Source organism: Thecamonas trahens (genome assembly GCF_000142905.1).
Source record: "Thecamonas trahens ATCC 50062 unplaced genomic scaffold supercont1.24, whole genome shotgun sequence".
NCBI classification, from domain to species: Eukaryota; order Apusomonadida; family Apusomonadidae; genus Thecamonas; species Thecamonas trahens.
The window spans coordinates 658-21,023 of NW_013657656.1; the positions used below are offsets into that span (position 1 = coordinate 658).

The 20,366-nt window shown below is 63.6% G+C and overlaps 4 protein-coding genes across 4 annotated transcripts; 1 reads left to right on the forward strand and 3 right to left on the reverse strand.

The window, feature by feature from the left end:
* Positions 1–1,381: 1,381 nt before the first annotated feature.
* Positions 1,382–15,485, reverse strand: AMSG_05518 (HECT domain containing 3; the record flags this gene model as incomplete). Its single annotated transcript, XM_013902163.1, has 3 exons — positions 1,382–2,497; positions 2,536–8,938; positions 9,133–15,485. The coding sequence occupies 3 exons, from the start codon at positions 15,483–15,485 to the stop codon at positions 1,382–1,384; spliced, it is 13,872 nt and encodes a 4,623-aa protein (XP_013757617.1).
* A 268-nt stretch (positions 15,486–15,753) lies between these two features.
* Positions 15,754–16,807, forward strand: AMSG_05519 (HAD-superfamily hydrolase; the record flags this gene model as incomplete). The annotated part of the gene is made up of 2 exons (XM_013902164.1): positions 15,754–15,813; positions 16,169–16,807. The coding sequence occupies 2 exons, from the start codon at positions 15,754–15,756 to the stop codon at positions 16,805–16,807; spliced, it is 699 nt and encodes a 232-aa protein (XP_013757618.1).
* Positions 16,480–17,263, reverse strand: AMSG_11884 (uncharacterized protein; the record flags this gene model as incomplete). Its single annotated transcript, XM_013902304.1, has 2 exons — positions 16,480–17,077; positions 17,252–17,263. The coding sequence occupies 2 exons, from the start codon at positions 17,261–17,263 to the stop codon at positions 16,835–16,837; spliced, it is 255 nt and encodes an 84-aa protein (XP_013757758.1). The 3' UTR covers positions 16,480–16,834.
* An 84-nt stretch (positions 17,264–17,347) lies between these two features.
* Positions 17,348–20,344, reverse strand: AMSG_05520 (uncharacterized protein). Its single transcript, XM_013902165.1, has 2 exons — positions 20,083–20,344; positions 17,348–19,685 (listed from the first exon to the last, which is right to left on the reverse strand). The coding sequence occupies exons 1-2, from the start codon at positions 20,293–20,295 to the stop codon at positions 17,733–17,735; spliced, it is 2,166 nt and encodes a 721-aa protein (XP_013757619.1). The 5' UTR covers positions 20,296–20,344; the 3' UTR covers positions 17,348–17,732.
* Positions 20,345–20,366: the final 22 nt, after the last annotated feature.

Here is a 20,366-nt window from a genome sequence, read left to right on the forward strand (position 1 = left end):
GCTTGACCGTAGTCGACTTGCATCCTCATTGATCATTGCCTTTGCTCTTGTTGTTGGTTTGTATCATTATTCGTCATGCTTCATTTGTTCTTGATTCTCCTGTTTTCATTGACGTTGACTTCCACATCCACCATCGGCCCTTGCTCACTACACTATCGATTCTCAACTTTGTTGTCGTTTGTCGTGGTCAGTAGTTTGGTATGCAATGTATTTTGTGTTGACCTTGTTGTGTTGTGGTCATGGCTGATCTGCAGATCTGATCGATCAACCGCGCCCTACCTCATCGACCTGAACGTCACCCGAGTCCATTCCATTGCCTGCTAGCTTTGTCCAGTCCCTGTTGGCTTACTCATACGTGTGTTGTGCAAGCTATGTATGATCTTTGGTTGTTGTTGTGGACGTCATTGTCTCGTTTGATGCCCGTTCCGGCTTTCTTCAATTAATTCAACGTTCAAGTCAATTAACGTCCGCCGCCTTCCCTCTGCCGGCCAAGTACCCGCCGCCCCTATCGCCCACACCCCACACACACCCATCAGCCGTATCATACTCACCTTCATCAATGCTCAAGCCCAATCGCCATACCCACCACCCCTTCGCCCGTCACGACCCCACGTCACGACCCCCTCATCCCCCCCTACTATACTCATTACCACCCGTCACCACAAACGACCACCCCCACCCCCTACCCCACCACCATCACTATCATCCCAGCCACAGCCCCCACCCAAAGGCCTTGGCCATGCCCACCACCATCCCATCGCGCACCCCGCTTCTTCTTCCTTCTCCTTCTCCTCCTCTCCTCGCTCTACCTCACCCCCATCCTCATCCCCGACCTCGACACCCACACCCCTCAACCATCACTATTCATACTGCTCAATCGCCAACCAACAGCAATCTCGAGCCACCCAGCCCCGACCCAGCTCCCTCTGCTGCCCCTGCCTCGTTGACCACCAGCCGCAAGCCGCCGCCCACCCGCCCGATGAGCCCACCTTCATCACCACCTAGCTCCCACCCACCACCAGCTACACAACCCGCGACCACACCCAAGGTCATCACACATCCCACACTATCTCCAGTATCAATATCGCTGTCATCGATACCCATCGACCGCGGCTCACTTTCGCGTCGACTTGTTTGCCTAGGCGGTTGAGCACGCCCTCGACCGCCCGACCCCGCACACAACCCCCATCACACTCATTGCAAGATATGGCCAATCGGATTTCACTACTACCCTACTACATACACACACTACCCCCATGCACAGTCTCCAATCTACAGTTGCAGTATTCCAGAATCCGAGTTCTGCCACCTGAGGCCCAACTTGTTGTCCTGGTGTTGTTTCGACATCGCTCGTAGCGATGCGCGGTCGCGGCAACACTTTTTAATCGAGCCACGCACCCATGGCCGACGTGCTCACCGAAAAGTCGGTGTCGACTGCCCGACAGTTCTCAACTGCATACAGCAGCTTGGCTCGCATCACGTCGTAGTTGGTCTGTGCCGGGAGTGAGAGCATAAAGAAGCACGTGTGCGCTTCTGGCAGAATGTCGTCGACCTTGCCGTCCTTGCGGACGCGGAGCTCCTCGATGGTAAACTGCTGGACCCACGAGTCCTGCAACGGGAGACGTGTCCGTCCCCACACAAACTTGAGGAACAGCGCCCGCTCGTCCATCGAGAACGACTCCAGTACCTTCCAGAACGTGGCAATGACCGGATGCGATGCAGAGTAGCCCCCGCGGTACACCGTGTGAGCCCGGAGGGTCTCGATCGAGATATCGACCCGACCACACACCAGCAGCTCCAGGTCCTGCCACGAGAACAGCGCCAGCAGCCGCGCCGGGATGACCGAGTTGAGTCCACGCCGCATCGCCCGCGTCTGGTCGTCGGCTTCGTGCAGCCGCGCCGCAAGCACCGCCTGCGTGAACTCGGTTCGGTCCTCGTACGTCACAACTCGTGACGTGCCACCCTCCTCGAGCTCAATCACGTTGCCGGCCGAGTCAAGAGTGGTGAAAACTTCGTCGACAACAACACCAAAGTCATCGCGAGAGAATGCTGCAATCTGTTCCATGGCCTGCACCGTGAGCTTGTCAATTGCGTCGAGGTCGCCGAGCACAAGCTTCTCCCCGAGTAGTGCCTTCCACACCAGCGACGGAAGCGCAAACGGCATGTAGAACTTGGTACGGATCGCCAGTCCCATGAGTGCGCCCACAAATTCGTACATCCCCAGCGCGCTCGACGACTTGGCTCCCGGGTTCGGCACCCACTTGTCACGGTTGAGTCCAACGTCCGTCCGTCCGTTCGGCGAGAGACGGAAAAGCGGCGTCACCTCGGACATGAGGTCTGCCACTGCGGTTGTCAGTGCCTCGCGATACGGTCCGCCGGCGTCAATCGAGCCCTCGCCCAGAAAGTCGGCCTTGAACATCTGCTGGTCGGCCTTGGCGGTGGCAAAGCGCCGCGCATACGGCCCTGCCCGCAGTCCCGCATACAGCTGGCCGAAAATCTTGCTGCACACCGCTCGTCCACCACACGCTGTGTCACGGTAGGAGCACCGGTTGAGCTTCCTGCCGCGGCCGGCGCAGCAGCACTCTCGGCTGCAGACGCCTTAATCCGGTTGAGACTCACCACCATTCGGCTTGAGTCCATCTCGTTCAACGCCGCAGCAGCAGCGCGCCGCTCCTCCTCGAGTCGCTCGCTGAACACTTCCATCTTGGTGTTGAAAAACAGAAGGACGCGGATGTTGAACACCACATGCGAGAGCGCCATCTCGTCGAGCCACCGCGCCGCCTCTATGCCGGCTCCAGCGCGCCCGCCCGTCTCGAGTGCGTGCACATCAGTCACGTCCACAAACTTGAGCAGCGGCGAAACAAGCGAGTTGAGGTACTTGATAACAACAAACCGCGCAACAAGCGCGTCGCATGCCACTCCGCGTAGCGGCGCGAATCGGATGAGCGCCGTCTCGCTGAGGTCGAGCGTCAGTGGATCAAGCGTCTCCACAGCAGCCTCGCCATGTGTCGCCTGGTTCTGCGCACATGCCACCAGCGCCGCGTCACCTTCAAGTGACCAGGCTTGGCTGGCGTCAAGTGCGAGCGCAGCCTCCAGAAGCCGCGTCCGCAGACTACTGACAAGCTCATCGGCAGGCTCGCCGGCCGCCAGCGGCTCCGCCAGTGGGTGGTCGGCCACGTAGCCCTTGAACACCACAGATGCCAGCGACATGCCTGCGTTCGACTTGGAGCTCAACAACTTGATCACCACGTACGAGCCCGGAAGCGGCGTCTCAAACTTGACGCTTGTAGTCCGTGACTTGCCACCGAATGTGAACATGGCCACCGGCTCATGGTCGCGCGCCGCCGCCGAGCTTGCCACACGCCGCTCCGCCACCTTGGCATACTGCTTGGCCGTAAAGCCATCGCACCATGAAAATGCCGCGAGCTTGGGCTTCTCGCGGCAGACAAAGACAAGGCCTGACACAACTGCATGCTGTGCATGGCTGCTACTGCTGCTGCTGCTGCTTGACCCAAATCCTCCGCCAAACCCGAATCCACTCGATTTGCCGCTACTGCGTGCCATGTCGGCGACATTGGTCAGTACCACCTCTGAGAGCACAACCTGTGACTCGCTGCTGCCAGGACGCTCGCCCTCGCCGCTTCCTGATACCGTCTTGGCCGCAAACACAAGATTGACGTTGCTGCGCTCGCTGGTGAAAAAGTACCTATTCGGGTCTGTCGACAGCAGCGCGTCGCCAGAGGTCGAGGTCAACGACATACCAAACGGCGTGCCCGAGCTAGTGACGTGAGTACTGGCGCCCCAAGTCGAGGAACTGTGTGCAGCGCTTCCATACGAACCACCCCATGGCGAGGACGTCGCCGTGCTACCAAAGAGCGAGGTAGACGGCTGGCTGAACTGCGGCTGGCCAAAAAGCGACGGTGACGGCGACGGCGATGACCCGGATCCGGTTGCCCTGCGCTTACTTCCGGAACGCTTTTGGCCAGCCTCGTCGTCGACGGCTTCAAACGCTAGCGCGTTCGGCTCGTCCGAAATCTCTCGTGCAAGTGCCGCTTCGACCAGCTTGGCGTCGATTGTTGTCCGCGCTGCGACCGCCGTAGCCACCGACGACGCCAGCTGGAACTGGTCTAGCCGGCTCGGCGCGTCCAGCCGTGCGTCATGGAGCGGGAGGTAGTCGGCAAAGTTGGCGTCGGTCACCTCGTGGGCCCATGGCGACGCGCCAAAGTTGACGACAGCCTCTGTCATGTTCGGAACGCCTACAATCGGATGCAACCCGCTGCCAATCGGGATGGACGTCACCATCGCCGGTGGTGCGGCCACGCCCTGAGCCATGAGCGAGAACAAGCCCGCGTCGGCATCGAGGAACACGCGGACAGTGTAGACTGGAACCTTGCCCTCGTCACGCTTGATATCCTCAAACTTGGCCGGCACTGCCGTCGACATGTACGGTACGTTGAAGTGCACCCCGGGGTTGACCGCGCCAGGCATGCTCGACTCGGCGTAGATCGAGTGCGTCTGCACAATGGCCGAAACGGCGTGGCCCGAGCGCAACTGTTCCGACACCCGGCCCCACGCCTGCGTAGCCCAGCCAATCAAAAATGGCTGAGACCCGTTGAAGATCGAGACCTCAAACGTCCACTTGCCAGCGCTCACAGACACGTCACCCATGAAGCAGCGCATCGACGCCGCCGCCTGTGAGAAGCCAAACCCGCTACTCGCCTGCATAATGGCGGCCGGAACTTCTTTCTCGGCAGCAATCCGGAGGCTCGGCGTGATCGTCGACCGATCGATGTCTACAAGCGAGACATTGCGGAAGCCATGGCGCGCGACCTTGTACAGCAGCGCGTCGGTGACTGATGGCACGCCGCGGCTCTCGAGCGCCACCTCGCGCGAGATTACATCTTCGAGATCAGGGCGAAGCGGTGCGAGCGGCTGGACATCTTCAGCCTCCTCGGCTTCCGCCTCTGTCTTGGCATTGTCATTAGACTCCGCCTCGGCTTTGGCGGCGGCGGCGGCGGCGGCGCGAATGGTAGTCGCGGCGACGTCGTCAGCGTCAAAGTCGGGAGCGGCCGGAAAGACGTGGCGCGCAACAATGAGAAGCTCAAGGAGCGCCTGGACGTGGGCCGACGGCACACGGTCCGGCACACACTGGATGGCCTTGCGGCGAGCGAGCACGGCGTAGGCAACCTCAAGCTCGTCAATCAGCTCCGGAAGTGTTGCACGGGCGGACTCGTCGGCGGCTGCCGTGTTGAAAACAGACGACCATTGGCGGAAGAGCGCTGCCGCCGCTCGGCAAGTCTCCTCGGCGACCTCAATCGAGTCCACGTGCGGGAGGACGGAGAGGAGCTTGACTACAATATTGGCGTCGATGACCGGCTGCCGTGAGGCGACGAGCAAGTCTAGCAGGTTGAGCGCGGAGCTGACAGCTGCGGCGGCCGGCGCCGGCTCGGCCTCGTTCGACTCCATCTTGAGCGGGACAATGGTGAACCGGTAGCCGTAGCGCGTCGGCTGGTTGCTTGCTGTCCGGGTTGTGTCAAACTCGACAAACAGCTCTGAATCCGTAAGCGCTGCCTGGTTGAAGATAAAGAAAGAAGCGGGCGGCGTGTTTCCACTCACAGTTCCGATGCTCTGGGTCCGGCCCGGACCATGCGAGAAAACAAGGTTGTCATCGTAGTCGAGCGAGGTCCGAGGATCGACAATGATTACCGCTGTCTTGACATTGGTCGGGATCGGGATCGAAAACGCCTTGAGCTCGCCGTGCCGATAGTTGTGTTGCGACTCGTACACTTGCGGCTCAGTGGCGAGCGGCGCCTTACTAAGCACGCCATCAAGGAGACCGTGGAACCGCGCGCTGAGAATGTCGACCGTGTCCGACGCCACATCGTTGCCAAGCTGCATGGTCGAGATGAGCGCCGTCCGGAGACGGGCCGATGAAACCGTGGCCGCCAGCGCAGGCACGTCCGGTGCTGCCATTCCGAGCGCGATTGCCCGTGCAAGCGTGTCGGCATCGGTCAGCTTCGACAGCGGAAGAGAGCGCGGCCAGAACGCCACCGCGCCGGCCAGGGCGCGCGTGGCAAAGTGTGCGACGACCTGCTTTTGCACAGCGGCGAGCTCGGCGAGGACAATCGAGAGCGGTGTCATGCGGAGGACGGTGACGTAGCTTGTCATTCGTGACATTCCGTGGTTCACGCCGGCCTTCGCTCCGTCATCGGTACTAAGCTCGGCGGTAAGCTGTGCAGGTCGAGGCCCACCAAAGTTAAAGCCACTCGAGTGGAACGAGCTTCCATCTGCAAGCGAGGCCCGCAGTGAGGCGATAGCACCCTGCCCGCCGCCAATCGCCTGCCACGCATCAGCAAGAGCGCCCAGGCCGGGCTGCAGCTCACGCGAGGTGACAAGACCATTGGCCAGACACTCCGCGGACCCGTCGTCAGCTGTGTCGGCGACAGTGTCCTTGGCCGGCTCAGGTAGCGCTTCCTCCTTGCCCTTACGCGAGGGCTTTGCTGCTGGTGCGTCCAGATCGTTGAGCATTGCATCTTGCTCGCGCATCCACGACACGTTTTCGTCAAGCCACTCGCGCGCGGCGTCAAAGTCGAAGACCTCAACGTTGTTCTTCGAGGTGGCTGTGACCGACAGAGCACGATCGGCATGGGCTTGCTCGAACCCGTGTTCCTCGACGAGCTTGCGCGACATGATGGTCTTCACAAGCTTCGACGGCTCCTCACTCGACGGCTCATCCAAAACCTCGCGCAGTTTGGTCGCTGCAGCGCACGAGACAATGACCGCCGGAGCCGCCAGCGGCTGTGTTGCCTCGGTGCTTGTCTCGTTGGACACCAGTCCGTCATCGACAGGGTCGTCGGTGGCAAAGACGATTGTCACAGCGCCAGCCTCAATAGCGGCTGCCGCACGCCCCTTGAAATCGAGCAGTGCGTCCAATACAACAACTGCACCAGCAACTCGCTCCGGTGTCGGCTCGGTGTCGAGCGGAACGTATGTCAGGTGGCCCGAGATGGTGCATGTCGGTGATGCCGAGATCGACGAGACCACAAACCCGATCGAAAGCTTGGCAGCCGTGAGGCGCAGTGTACCGAACACCAGAGGTGTGTCTTCGGCCTTTGCAGTCGCCTCAGTCTCCGCCTCTGCAGTCTCGTTCTCTTTCGCTGGAGAAGAGTTCGGGGCGGCGCCGGAGCTGGCCTGGCTTCCAGTCTCTGCTGCACCGAACGAGAACCCGCCGCTGCCCTCAGCCGACGTCTCATGCGCAGCACCAAACGAGAACCCGCCGCTGCCCTCAGCCGACGTCTCATGCGCAGCACCAAACGAGAACCCGCCGCTGCCCTCAGCCGGCGCAGCAGGCGCAGCACCAAACGAGAACCCGCCGCTACCCTCAGCCGACGTCTCATGCGCAGCACCAAACGAGAATCCGCCGCTACCCTCAGCCGACGTCTCATGCGCAGCACCAAACGAGAACTCACTCCCCGCCTCAGCCGGCGCAGCAGGCGCAGCACCAAACGAGAACCCGCCGCTGCCCTCAGCCGGCGCAGCAGGCGCAGCACCAAACGAGAACCCACTCCCCGCCTCAGCCGACATCTCAGGCGCAGCACCAAACGAGAACCCACTCCCCGCCTCGGCCGACGCAGCAGGCGCAGCACCAAACGAGAACCCGCCGCTACCGCCGGCAGCCACAGGTCCACTACCACCGGCCTCGCTACCAGTCTTCTTCGCCGATTCGCCGCTCGTCAGCAGCTCGACCATAATCTTTGGTTCCTCTCGGATCCTCCGCGTGGCCTCGTTGATGAGTTGGTTGACCTTGAACTCGAGCTCGGTGATCGACGGCACCGTGGCCGCCTCTTCGAGCGCGAGCGAGGCCAGGAGCTGAACGCCCGCAACCTGTGCAAGCTCTTCCGCTGCCCCTTCCGCCGGAAGAAGCGCAAGCACCAACCGCATTGCCCGCCCGCGGAGCTCAGCAAGAAGCGCCGACTCGGTGCTTCCGGCGTTCACGGTGACCACGGCAAGCAAGTCACGAATGAGGCTCCTGACATCTACGCCAGGCACATCGTCTGGCACGCTCACCCCCACGTCGTCGATCGGCTCGAGCTCGTTGACATTGACCACAACCACGTCGTCGTCGTCATCACGAACAATCGCGAGCTTGTCCACGCTCTGGGACATCGTGAGGATGGTACCCGAAAAGTGCGAGATCGGTGACGAGATCCGCGCCCCGGCCCGGAACGTCTCGGCATACCCACCCGCAACAGCGAGTGCTCCCAGCGCGTGCCACACCACCTGCCAGTCGGCCGCGCCAAGTGACTCGAGATCATGCCCGGCCTCCAGCTCCGCGCACAACCGAACCGCACTCGTCATGTGTGCAAGTCCAGCAGCCACCTCACCTGCAATCCGGCTCCCGATCCGCGGCGCCCGCTTCACAAGATGCCGCACGAGGTACACTCCCTCCGACCACGAATGCAGCGACTCGGCAGAGTGCAGCGTCCGCAGCGGCACGCCACCGACACGCGAAAACGCCCCACTCTTCCGATTGGCCGCCACTAGCGCCGGTGCACTCAGCGCCTGCCCAATCGACACCAGCAGGTACTCGCCCAAGCTCTGTGAGCACGAGTCGGCAGCAAGCTCGCGTTCTGCGCGCACAGCCGCCGCGTCAACCAGCTTGGCATCCGGCGCACTCTCGGCCGCAAGCAGGTGCCGCAGCGTCCGCGTCACCACAAACCGCATTCGCCCGCTTCCGGCCTTGAGCATCGTGAACAGCGAGGTGAGGAGCTGGTCAGAATGCAGACGGCTCCGCGCCACAGGCCAGTGGACCATCGAATACAGCAACCCGAGCAACTTGACCTGCACTGCATCGTCAAAACTGGCGTCCGTCTGGTATGAGAGCACACTGCGGAGCCGCTTACCCTCATCCATGTCGCGCGAAGCGACCATGGACTTACTGCGCGGTCCTGGACCCGCCACGCCTGCGCTTGGCTGTGTAGGGTGCAACAAATCAGGTCGCGCTCTGAATCCCCCAGCTGCCACATTAGCGCTGCCCGGCTGCTCGCCGTTGCCGCCAGCGTCTGCAGCCGCCATCGGCGAAGCGAACGACATGCCAATCTTTTCGTCAAAGAGACTGCCAAAACTCGAAACCCCTCGGCCTGCACTCCATCCGCAGCATTTGGCAGGCCCTTTGCCGTCACCAGCAGCGGTGTAAAGTCGTCAAAGCTCTTGGTGGACTCGACTGCCGCGCTTGCTGCCTTGTTCAGCTGCGACGAGAGAATCCCAAGCAGCGGCACCATGACGTTGGCGTCCGCAAACAGTGCTCCGAGCTCGTTCGAGTGCTGAATGATGGTCGTGATGATGACATCAAGCAGCGCCCATGACGCCATCTGGTACGACTCGCCACCGTCCTCGCCCCCGTCAGCAGTCGCCGTCGCCTCGAGCAGCGTGTGCAGCGACGTTAGCACGCCCGATGAGATAAGTCGCCGGTACACGTCGGCGTCAAAGGCCACGTTGAACGTCCGCAGCGTCTCGGCCAGCAGATCCGCGCCCGACACCGTCGGCGCCTCCAGCATCGTCACTAGCTTGGAGTAAAGACCTGCAAACGCGCTTGCAACAGCCTCGCCGAGATCCACGCCCGTAGGCGTTACCATGCCCATCACATCCGGGGCAAGCCCCAGTCGCGCGTCGGCCTTCCGCCGCGAGAGCGCGGGCACAATGCACCGCACCACCTCGCGCTTGACGCTTGCGAGGCTCACAGCGTCGAGCAGCCGCGAAAACGCGTCAAGCCCCAGCTTGCGCAGCCGTGCCCGGTGTCGCCGAGCCGCAAGCGCCGCACGCACCTTATCCAGCTCAACCTCGGTCGACATAAAGCCGAGAATGAGTCGCCACAGAATCGCCGACCGCTCCTCGGGCGCAGCCGTCCGCAGCGTCGCCTCTCCCTGCACAGACTTCCACGCCAGCAGCGTAGACCGCGCCTCGCGCTGTGCCTCCGACACACCCTCTCGCACCGCGTCCTCGCGCGACTGCTGTCGCACCAGAAGCGCCTCGCCCATCGACGGCGCGTCAAGGTCCGGCAGAATGTCGACGGCAGAGTAGAGTGAGAGTAGGAACTTTGACCGCGCCATAACTCTCGAGCACAGCTCCGCATACCCGGTTTCGCGGGAGGAAAATGGCGATGGCAGAGCCGCCTCGCCCTTGTTGCTGCCGCCGGCTTCGGCATTGCCCTTAGCTCTGGTCTCGCCGCCATCCTGGCTCTCGGCTTCAGCGGCATCGCCGCCTATGTCAGCGCCGTCGTCAGACTCATCCGACACTTCGGCCTCGGGCTGTGCCAGCTTGGACTGCTCCAGCTGGAACTGGTCCAGGAGCCATCGCCGGAGTCGGTGTGCCCTCACATAGAGCCAAGTCACTGTCGAAGGAATCTCCACATCGGCCTTGCCGCCAGCCAGCTCCTCGACAACGTCCAGAATCTCCTCCATGGCACCAGCGTGGTGGACGGCGGCAGCAAATACAGCTCGCACCGCGAGAGCCACCACATCCCGTACAGCAGCAGGAACCGGAAACGGCGGAATCGTCACCGATGCGTCCAGCGCCGCAAGCACGGCGCTCGTCTCGGCGTCGGGCTTCTCGCTCAGCAGGCCGCTCACCAACGCCTCCTCCTGCTTTGACCGCGCGCCGAGTGTCGAGCTCGCCGCCGGTGCCAGTAGCGCCCGCAGGCTCTTGCCGTTCGCAAATAACTCGGTCGGGAACCACTCGAGCTGCTCCAGCTCGCCATCCGGTGACGCGTCTGGAACCATCTCGCCGCCAGCCAGCAAGTCTGACGAAAGCAGCGTGCGCCCGACTTCGACCTCGGCCTCCGAGCTCGGCACGCCGGATGTAACAAGCGCCGCGCACTGCGCCGCAAACGTGGCAATCGCCTTCTCCAAATCAAGCAGCCACGGTAGCATGTCCTGCCGCTCGTGGATCGTTGCCCGAGCTGTCACCGCAAAGCCGGTGATGCCCGAGTACCCCGAGTCGTACACCAGGTACACCGTCGACGACTGCACAGCAACTGTGCCTCCGGCACGGAGCGACTCGTCCACAGGTGACTCCTGGTTGGGTGCCAGGTAGATCGAGAGCGTGCCATTCGGATCCAGCCGGTCGATGCTGATCCGCATCGACGTCGCATCTGGAATGTTCAGTACGTGCTCGCTCCGTCCGGTCGGGATCGCCACCCCGGCCGCGGCCGGGTACGCAACCCGCGCACTCTTTTCCTCGGCTGACACGCTCACATTGCCTGCGTTGTTGTCATGCTCCGCCACAACCACGTCCGGCAAGTCCTTCGTCAGCGCATCGACAGCCTGAAGCAGCGCAACAACTGGTGGGAGAAGCTTGCCAGCAGCTTCCAGCTCAAGCGAAGCGTTCCAGAGCCCAGCAAACAGCGGGAGAAGAACAGTTCCAATCGACGTCTCCAGCACCGTCCACACTGCAAGCTTGAGCTCGGTCTTGCTGCCTGGCGCAAAGGCACCTGCCGCGCCAAGCGCTTGTTCGAGCGTAAACGTGAGCAGCTCGCCGGCTGACCCGCACAGTTGCTCGACATAGTCAAGCACAAACTGTGTGGTTGGCCGATCCTCGGCGTGGGCCTCGCTCGCCGCCGCCGCAAGCAGTGCCATTTGCAAGTTAGTGAGGAAGGGAAGGCCGGCAGCAACCATGCTCGCATGTGGGCTCGAATGCGCCTCTAGCTGGGTCCGGTCGAGCTCGTCTCGCCGCGCCGCTGCCGACAGCGACAGAAGCCGCGCCTCAGTATCCTGAACCACAAGCGTGACCACAGCTGCGAGGAGCTTGCTTCCCGAGCCAGATTCACCGCTGATGAGCGTTGGCACAAGTGCTAGGAGTGACGCTGGCTTGGCAAGCGTCACAAAGTATCGCTCAAGTAGCAGGACCCGGAGCGGATCCGCGTCCGCCCCGGCCGCGAGCACCTCGGCCACAAGCGACTGCAGCTCAGCGACGCGCTCTTCCGGCTCGACACAGAACAGCGGCAGGCCAATCGAGAGCGCATCACAGACCTCGGTGAGGAGCGGCTTCGAGACCAAGCTCGCCACCGGATTGCCCGCTGGTGACGCCACAAAGCCGTTGAGCAGAGCAATGTACCGCGCCCGCATGTCCGTTGCACTCGCTGCCTCGTCGGCTGAGACCGGCAGCGTCCGCGCCGCAAACGAGAGCTTGCCCTCGGCCGCTGCCGCTGCCGCCTTGGCCGCGGGCGGCACGTCCGAAACAAAACCACAGTCTTCCGGCGAAACGTTCCACGCCACAAGGTGCGCGAGGTTGGCCCGCAGCACCCGCATGAGCGTGAGAAGCGCAAACATGTTGCCGCGAGACGCCTCGGCGCTGTCGTGGTACTGCTCCGCGAGGTGCTCGAGCAAGCTCAGCAGCTGGCGGAAGGTCTTGCCCGAGAGCTCGACCACTGAATCGATGCGAAAGTTGGCCGGTGCAATCAGGTCGGGGCTCTCCGGGAGCCACCCCAGCTCGGCCGCAAGCTGGCCGAGCAGATGGACTGCCACATGATCCTGCGGAACAGTCGCCAGGCTGTCAAGTACATCCGACGCCGCAATCTCCAGGTCTTCGTTTGAGTACGCTGGCAGCGGAAAGCTCGCCACGACAGCGGTCGCGTCCGAGACATCGACCTCGTCCATCCCCGCTGCGACGGCGTCGCCGCGTGCAACCGCCGACGCTACGTCGAGCCGCATCGCCCGGGTCGACTTTGGCCCAGCCACTGAGAACGAGGTCACCGTCCGCGACTCGCTTGTGTACGTGAAAAGCAACTTGCCGTCAGCTGAAAACGTTGCTGCGTTGACGTCGCCGATCTCGGCGTCGAGTGTCTGGCGGTCGCATAGACTTCCGTCCTTGAGCGAGTAGACATCCACCATGGCAGAGCCCGAGTGCCGAAAAGCTTCGTACGCCACCTCACGCGGGTAGATGACCAGCAGCGACTCGCCGTTGCTTGCCAGCCCGATCGATGACATCGCGGTCCTTGGTAGGATGAGCGGCAGCGTCCGGGTCGACGCCCGCGGCACGGCGGCCACCCGCGGAATCTTGGAATCCAGCCACTCGCCGTTGTGGACAATAGCCATGTGCGTCCCAGCCTCTGCCGCAAGGTTGAGCGCCCGGTTTCCAATGCCCTCATCAAGCGGCCAGTATCCGACAAGGTCTGCCTCCTTGCCAGTCGTTTCTTCCTGTCCGAGCATCCGCAGCCGCGCCGCTGGCATCGCCACAGACCAGATCCGCAGCGCGCGGACTGCGCCACAGAAGCCGTTTGCACCCTGCATCGGCGCGCCAAACGCCCACTTGAGCCCTGGCGAGAGGGCGATGGGCGAAATCCATCGCTGGCCCATGTTCTGGTTGAGCATCGCTACAAAGAGGCTTGGCCCGATCGAAATCGAGATGTGGATCCAACCTGGCTTGTCGGCCTGCATCCAGATTGACTCGTGGGAAATAGACCCCTGCGTTGGGCCTCCCACCGAGTTCGACGCTGGCTTGTATGCCACCGTGATCTGCGACGAGCTGTCGATCATCACCGCTAGCGCAAGATCTGAAGTCTCTGGATCGACCGCAGAAAACAGCATGACAGCGCCAGTGCATCCCGTGATATCGATGTCGGCCTCCAGCGTCATCTCCTGTCCGATGTCAAGCGTTGAGCCTGGCTTGCCAGTCGCAAGTGTGATCGAGCCGGTCGATACGAGACTGTTGGTGCTTCTGCCGCCGCCATCAAACCCGCCACCGCTGCCAAACCCGCCACCGCCAAATCCGCCGCCGCCGCCAAACCCGCCGCCGCCACCAAACCCGCCGCCGCCAAATCCGCCACCGCCAAATCCGCCGCCGCCAAACCCGCCGCTAGCGCTGCCGAATCCACTGCTCTCGCTCGGCTTGCCGAGCTGAAGCACTTTGGACGGCAGCTCGCCTGCCGCCAGCTTGATGGCCAGCGGCTCGCCATCAAACGCTGGCTCGAGCGTCGGGCCGTCGGTCGGTCGGACGTCGAGGTCTGACACATGAAGCATGACTTCGTCACTCGACTCGCCCGCTGGCAACGTCGTCACAACTGTCCCGAGCGTACCATCCGACACGAGAAGAACATCCGGCTTGGGGCCATCCGCCTCGTCGGTGCCCTTCTCCTCGTCCTCGCCACTGGCTGGCACCACCAGCTCGCCCACAACCGCGAGAGAAACCGGGTCAAGCTCGACAAAGGTTCGCGGGCCGTGGGCGGTCGACGCCGCGAGCAGCCGGCCATCCATCGCTGCGAGCGAGAGTCGAGCGCTGCTGTTGCCGTCGCTGTCGCTGTCGCCGCCGTTGCTACCAACGCCAACAGTGACTGACTCGCCGGCATCGACCTTGCCCATCGATGCCGTCAGCGCACAGCCGGTAAGCACTGCGCCCGAAGCCACAACAACCGACTCGCTGCCGGGCGTGACCGCGAGCCACGGGCCGATGTTTTGCGCCGCCGCCGCCGCCGGTGCAACGCCTGGCGAAACTGCCATTGGCGAGACGCCCTTGCCCGGAAACTCAAACGAGATTGGCCGCACCCGCGCCGCGAGCTTGCGGAGCGACGGTGTGACTGCCAGCGCCAGGTCGGCGCCACCAAGCCCCGCCGGTGGGTCAATGAGCGCCTGCAGCGCGTCCAGCATCGAGGTGAGCGAGCCGCGCGCAACCGCGAGTGCCACCAGCGTCTCCAGAGCGTCCAACGCCAGCTGCGGTGTCGGCATGCTCGTCACCATTTCGACGGCGGCCTGCGCCAGTGCGTCGAGCGCCACGTCCGAGCCCTCGAACAGCTTATCGCCGTACGCCGCCGCCGGCACGCTCGCCAGCTTTGTCTTGAGCAGGGCAAGCGCGTCGGCGCAGAGCTCGGGCGCGCCTGGAGCCGCCTGCCGCAGCAGGCCCAAAAGCAGCCGCACCCCGACGTCAAGCGCGTCGCGCGCGAGCATCGTCGCTGCCCTTCCGCGGCTCGCCACCGCCAGCGACTGGTACGACTTGCTGTTCCGCGACTTGGCCTCCGAGCGGTATGCGCGATACAGCGCAGCAAGCACCGCCGCCCGCTTCGACGCCAGTACCTCGTACGACGACCGCAGCGAGTGCGACCCGTCCGCCAGCGCCGTCAGCTCGCGCGAGAGCACCGCCAGCCGCGCCTGCACCGCGTGGTCGCTCGACTCGAGTCCGGCCCCAAGCCCACACGCCAGGTAGCCATGCGCAGACTCGGTCGCCACCTGTGACGCCAGAGCCCCAATGGGCACAACGTCACCACCATCATCCTCATCGCCGCCACCATTCTCCCCGCCACCATTCTCCCCGCCACCACCTTCGCTTCTAGACACGCCACCGCTGCTCGACGGCGTGGCTCCCGACTCGGCCGCAGCCGAAAAAGAAGAAGAAACCGAGGGGAAAGCGGCCACGAAAGAGGCCGCCAGAAGGTTGTCAAGCGGCGTGGAGAGCAGCCGCTCCGCTGGAAGTGTCGCACTTCCCGACGTGTCATCCATGTCTCCGCGCCCAGACTGGCTAGCCATCATGGTTACGGTTGGAGACGTGAGTTGAACTTGGGTTGGTCTGCGGGGGAAGGAGAAGGGAGGGAGAGAGGGGGGGAGGATCGACACGCAGACCATTAGCCACTCGTGCCATGTAAGCATGGGCTTGTCACACATGCTACTTGTCAACGTCCAAAGAAACCTGTCCGGTGCCGACTCTGGCTCGGTCCAACACCCACGTCCAGCCACGCAGCGGGCTCCGAGCGTTTGCCAGAGGCCCTCGATGCTCTTCTGTGCCCTTTCACTGACGTCGGCCACATGCTCCCGCGACGGGGGCCAGTCCGTTCGTCTTCTTGATCGCGTCGCCAGCACCCCTCACCAACATCCAGCTCCACTCAACCTGGCCAGACCCAGAGCCACATCATCACACATCGGTACGCCCAGTGCGGGGGGCTACCTGCGGAGAAATCCCATCGGCACCGCATTTGAGTGGAAGCAGTCGTCGATGCCACGTAGGATGCGGGAGCGACAAAATGTCAGCTTGCCAGACTCAAGCCCTGGACCGCTGACCGACAGCCACACGTCACCTCCAGCTACGCCGACGCAGCCACCCCGCATTGACGCACCATGGCCGAGACTACTTCCCCTACTCTTTATGCGCTTTGCTGGATCTGGATGGCACGCTGCTCGATACCGAGCCGCTGTCGGACATTGCCCTCAACCAGGTGCTCGAGCCGCACGGTGCAGCCATGAACGTGGCCGTCAAGAACACCATCGTCGGCACGGCGGCGCCGGACTGGTCGGCATACCTGGTCAAGGTCTTTGAGCTCGAGGGTAAGGTCACGCCCAAAGAGATCGTGGCCGGCTGGGACGCAGCCATGGCCAAGCTGACGCCGACCGCCGCTGTCATGCCGGGCGCGCTCGAGCTCATGGCCGCCTTCCGCGACGCAGGCGTCCCGATGTCCCTCTGCACCTCGTCCAAGGCCTCGTCGGTGGCGGTCAAGGAGTCGACCAAGGCTGACATGTTTTCATTGTTCTCGGCACGGGTGTGCGGCGACGACGCCGAGCTGAAGAACGGCAAGCCGGCGCCGGACATCTTCCTGCTTGGCGCCAAGCGCCTTGGCCTCGATCCTACCACCTGTGTCGTGTTTGAGGACTCGGAGGCAGGCATGCAGGCCGGTAAGCTTGCCGGGTGCTTTGTTGTCGGCGTCGTGCCCGAGCCTAGCGGTGACATCTCGCGCTTCCAAGCTGACATCCTCGTCGCCTCCATGGCAGACATCGTCGTCACGCCCGTCAACGGCGGCGGCGTCACACTCTCCACAACGGCCAGCCTATAAAGGCGAGTACGCTTCTCGCGAACGCCATCAATCAAAGTGCGATGCAAAGAGAACCCAAACGTGGGCCTCGTCGTGCAGCTGCGAGGCCATGATGGCCTCGCTAGCATCCAGGTGCGGGCCGTCAACAGTCTCCATCCGCATCTCCACCGGCTCGCCCAGCCGTGCCCCACGATCACCACCATGCCGAGCCATAGCCACGTTTGCCAACCACCGCACCGCCTGAACTCCCGTCCCAGTCTCTACAGGATACGTGGCGCCGTCGAGATGGACCTTTTCATGCCCGGCCCGGCCCGGCCCGCCCACACCAGCCCGCCCGCAGGCACGCAACCACCACCGCCCGCCCGCCCCACCCAACCACAACACCTGCAGGTGAGTCCGCTGTCACCTTACACCCCCGCCCTACGCCAGGCACCCGTGGCCACACATACGCTCTCCAACACATACGTAAACAAGCATGCCAGTGCGCCGCGTCAAGTGCTCCGCCCCCCGCCCCCGCCCCTCTCTCCGCTTCCTGGTGCGCGATTGCGCCCGCACCCACGCTCATCATATCATGCCGTTTGATGCTGTGGTCCGGGACTCGGCCCGGTTCCGCTACCAGCCCCGCCGCCGGTGTTGGGGGAAATAGCATCGCGGAGCGGGGCTGCCACCATGCCAGCTACCGAGAAGATCGAGCCGGTGTCGAGGCCGTGTCGCTGGGCAAGGGCCGAAACCGCTTCGGGTGTGGGCGAAAGGAGGTACGTCGAGCCCTGGCCAAAGAGCGCCGTCGATCCGGCGTTGGGGACAACGAGGGGCGCGAGGCCGTAGCCGGATCCGGCGGCTGCCTGCGTGCTGGTGGTCTGCGACTCACCCGACGCCGACGCTGGTGGGGGCGGAGGCGGAGGCATCGGGCCGGCACTCGCCAGCTCGGCCTGCGCCTGCATCTCCATCATGCGCTGCTGCTGCTGCTGCGATGATGCCGCCGCCTGGCTCCGCGCCAGCAGCTGCTGCTGGTGGTGCTGGATGGTGACGGCGGCGGCCTGTAGGGTCTGGTGCGAGTTGCCGCCGCTGGGGGTCCAGCGATGACCGGCTTGAGCGGCGATGTGCGGAAGGCGGTGGTTGCGGCGGCAGCGGGCTGAAGACGCAAGCGCTTCTGGCGCTCGAGGCGGTTGTTGATGGCAGCAGCGAGGGCAGCAGCGCCGCGGTTCATGCGGGCAAGATTCTTGACGGTCCCGGCCGAGGTCTGTTCGGCCTCGACATCGAGCGAGTCGATGTTGGCCAGGTCGCGCGAGAGCTGTGCAGCGGTCGCCTGTGGGTTGTATGGGACCGGATGGTAGAGGATGAACGATGGGTCGCGAGTATGCCGGAACGCCACGTACTTGACCATCTTGTCCACACGGGTGCACGACGAGTGCTCGACGGCGAGCCCGGTGAGCGAGCGCCAGCGACGCGGTGGACCCCATGGGATGTGCTTGATACGCGGGGCGACTTCGCGGGCAAGGAGCTGCGGTCCGCCGGACGAGAGGAGCTTGCGGCGCTTGGCGGTCGGGTGGACCGAGGTGTCGAGCCGTGGGAGCGAGAGCCGGCGCGTCCGCGAGCCTGGCGAGGCCTCCACAGCCTGGGCCAGGCCCGAGATGTCGGTTGGTGCCGGCTGCGACTGGGCGTGTGGCGAGCCGTGGTCCAGCGACGACGACAGGCCAATCGCTGTGGTGTACGACACACCGAACGGTGGCTCCAACGGGACGCCCGAGAACTCGCTCACAGTGCCCGGGCCCGACGAGCCAGTGGTGGAGAGCGGTGAGAACATCGACGCCGTCGATGAGCCTGTCGATGGCGGCGCAACCGGCTCGAGCGACGAGTCGACAATGATAAATTCGCCCATGACCGGCTCAATGGGCGCAGGCAGCTTGTCGGTCACACGAATGACATACTCGCGGTTGCCGATCTTCTGCGAAAAGACGAGGCCGCCGTACAGGTCGTCGCGGACCCGGTAGAGTGACCGGAGAAGCTGAACGTAGAACCGCTTGGCCATGATGTCAAACTGGAGGTTGTGGTCGAGCGCGTCCGGACGCTGCGGCTCGACAAGCGACGGCGAGAACCGCGAAAATGCCTCCTGCGTGAGGTTGAGGAACCCGCCGCCGGGCGACCGCATCACGCCTGGGTAGTGATCGGGTGCCGGCGAGGTAAAGCCCGAGTGGCCGGGCGTGCCTGCCGCATCCCAGTGTGGTGGCGAGGCAAACGGGAGCCGCGGCGAAGCTCGCGGCGACGACCGCGGCGAGCCGCCACCGGGCGCGCCCGGCCCGGCCCCGTGCTTCCGCTTGCGCATCGCCATCAGCCCGGCGTGCGCCACCGCTGCTGCCGCACTGGCCATCGCCATCGTCGTCGTGTTGACCATGGCACTCACGGATGGGCTTGTCGGCCGCGAGTTGGTCCGCGACCCGGGTTGCGACATCGGCCGCGAGTTGGAGACCGCCAGCAGAACCGACGATGCCTCGACCTCGGCCTTGGACACCGGGCCACGCGGCGCCGCGTTGCTCCGCGGCGGGCTAGACTTGACCGCCTGCGCCGACCCCGACCGCGCTGTCGCCACTGCTTCTGCCGCCGCCATGCCGGTAGCAGCATTACTCGACGCAATCGATGCCGACGACCGCCCTGCCTGCGGCGCTCGACTAGCAGATGACACCGATCGCTTGCTCGCCGACTTATTGCTCGCCGAACGCTTGGCAGACTCTTTCCCAGCCGACGTACCCGATGCCGACTCGGAGCCCTTGCCCTTGCGCTTGTCCGCCGGATAGTAGACCGGCTTGCGTGAGATGAGCGCGAGTCTGTCCTTGGCATCGGGCTGAAAGTTGACGTGATGGAACCAAAGCCGATTGTCTTGCTTTCGCGTCTTGAACGAGTACTACCAACACGTGCCCGCCCAACCACCGCATGCCCGCCCAACCACAACCATGGCGTCCACCAAGCGCACCATGCCCCACATGAGTACCACACCAGCATTCAACGCATTCAACGCATTCAACGTCCGTACTCTCTATGTCTTACACGCCACACAGGAGGCTGCCTGCCGGCCAGCGGGTGACGGAACAACTGAAAACGCAACAAAAACGTTCTGCGGGATTGGGCCAGCGAGGCTTTCGCTCGAGCCACATGGCGACTGGCACGAGGGGAGGGAGGGGGGGGATAAAGGGGGGAGAGGGGAGGACGGGGGGGGGGGGGGGCAAAGGGGATGGATACATAGTATGAGAGGGAGGGAGAAGGGGGGATGGAAGGGAAGGGGCGGAGAGCAGGGGACATACCATGTTCAGCTGGCGGGAGAAGGAGCCCACATTGCCGTGCTTGTAGTACTTGCGCAGCTCAGTTGCGGCTGCGGCAGGGTCAGACAGCTCGATGTAGCCCTCAAAGCCGATGCCTTCCTCGGGTTCGTCTGACCAGCCTACCACACCAGAGGTACATGTAGATATCATAGTGTATGCAGACTGCAGGAACCGCGTCACCTTTGGCTTGCCCATGCCTACTCGCTCTCTCTGCCGTGCTCCCTTTCCCCCCCAAAGAGCAATGTTGACCAGCGAACCGAGTGTCG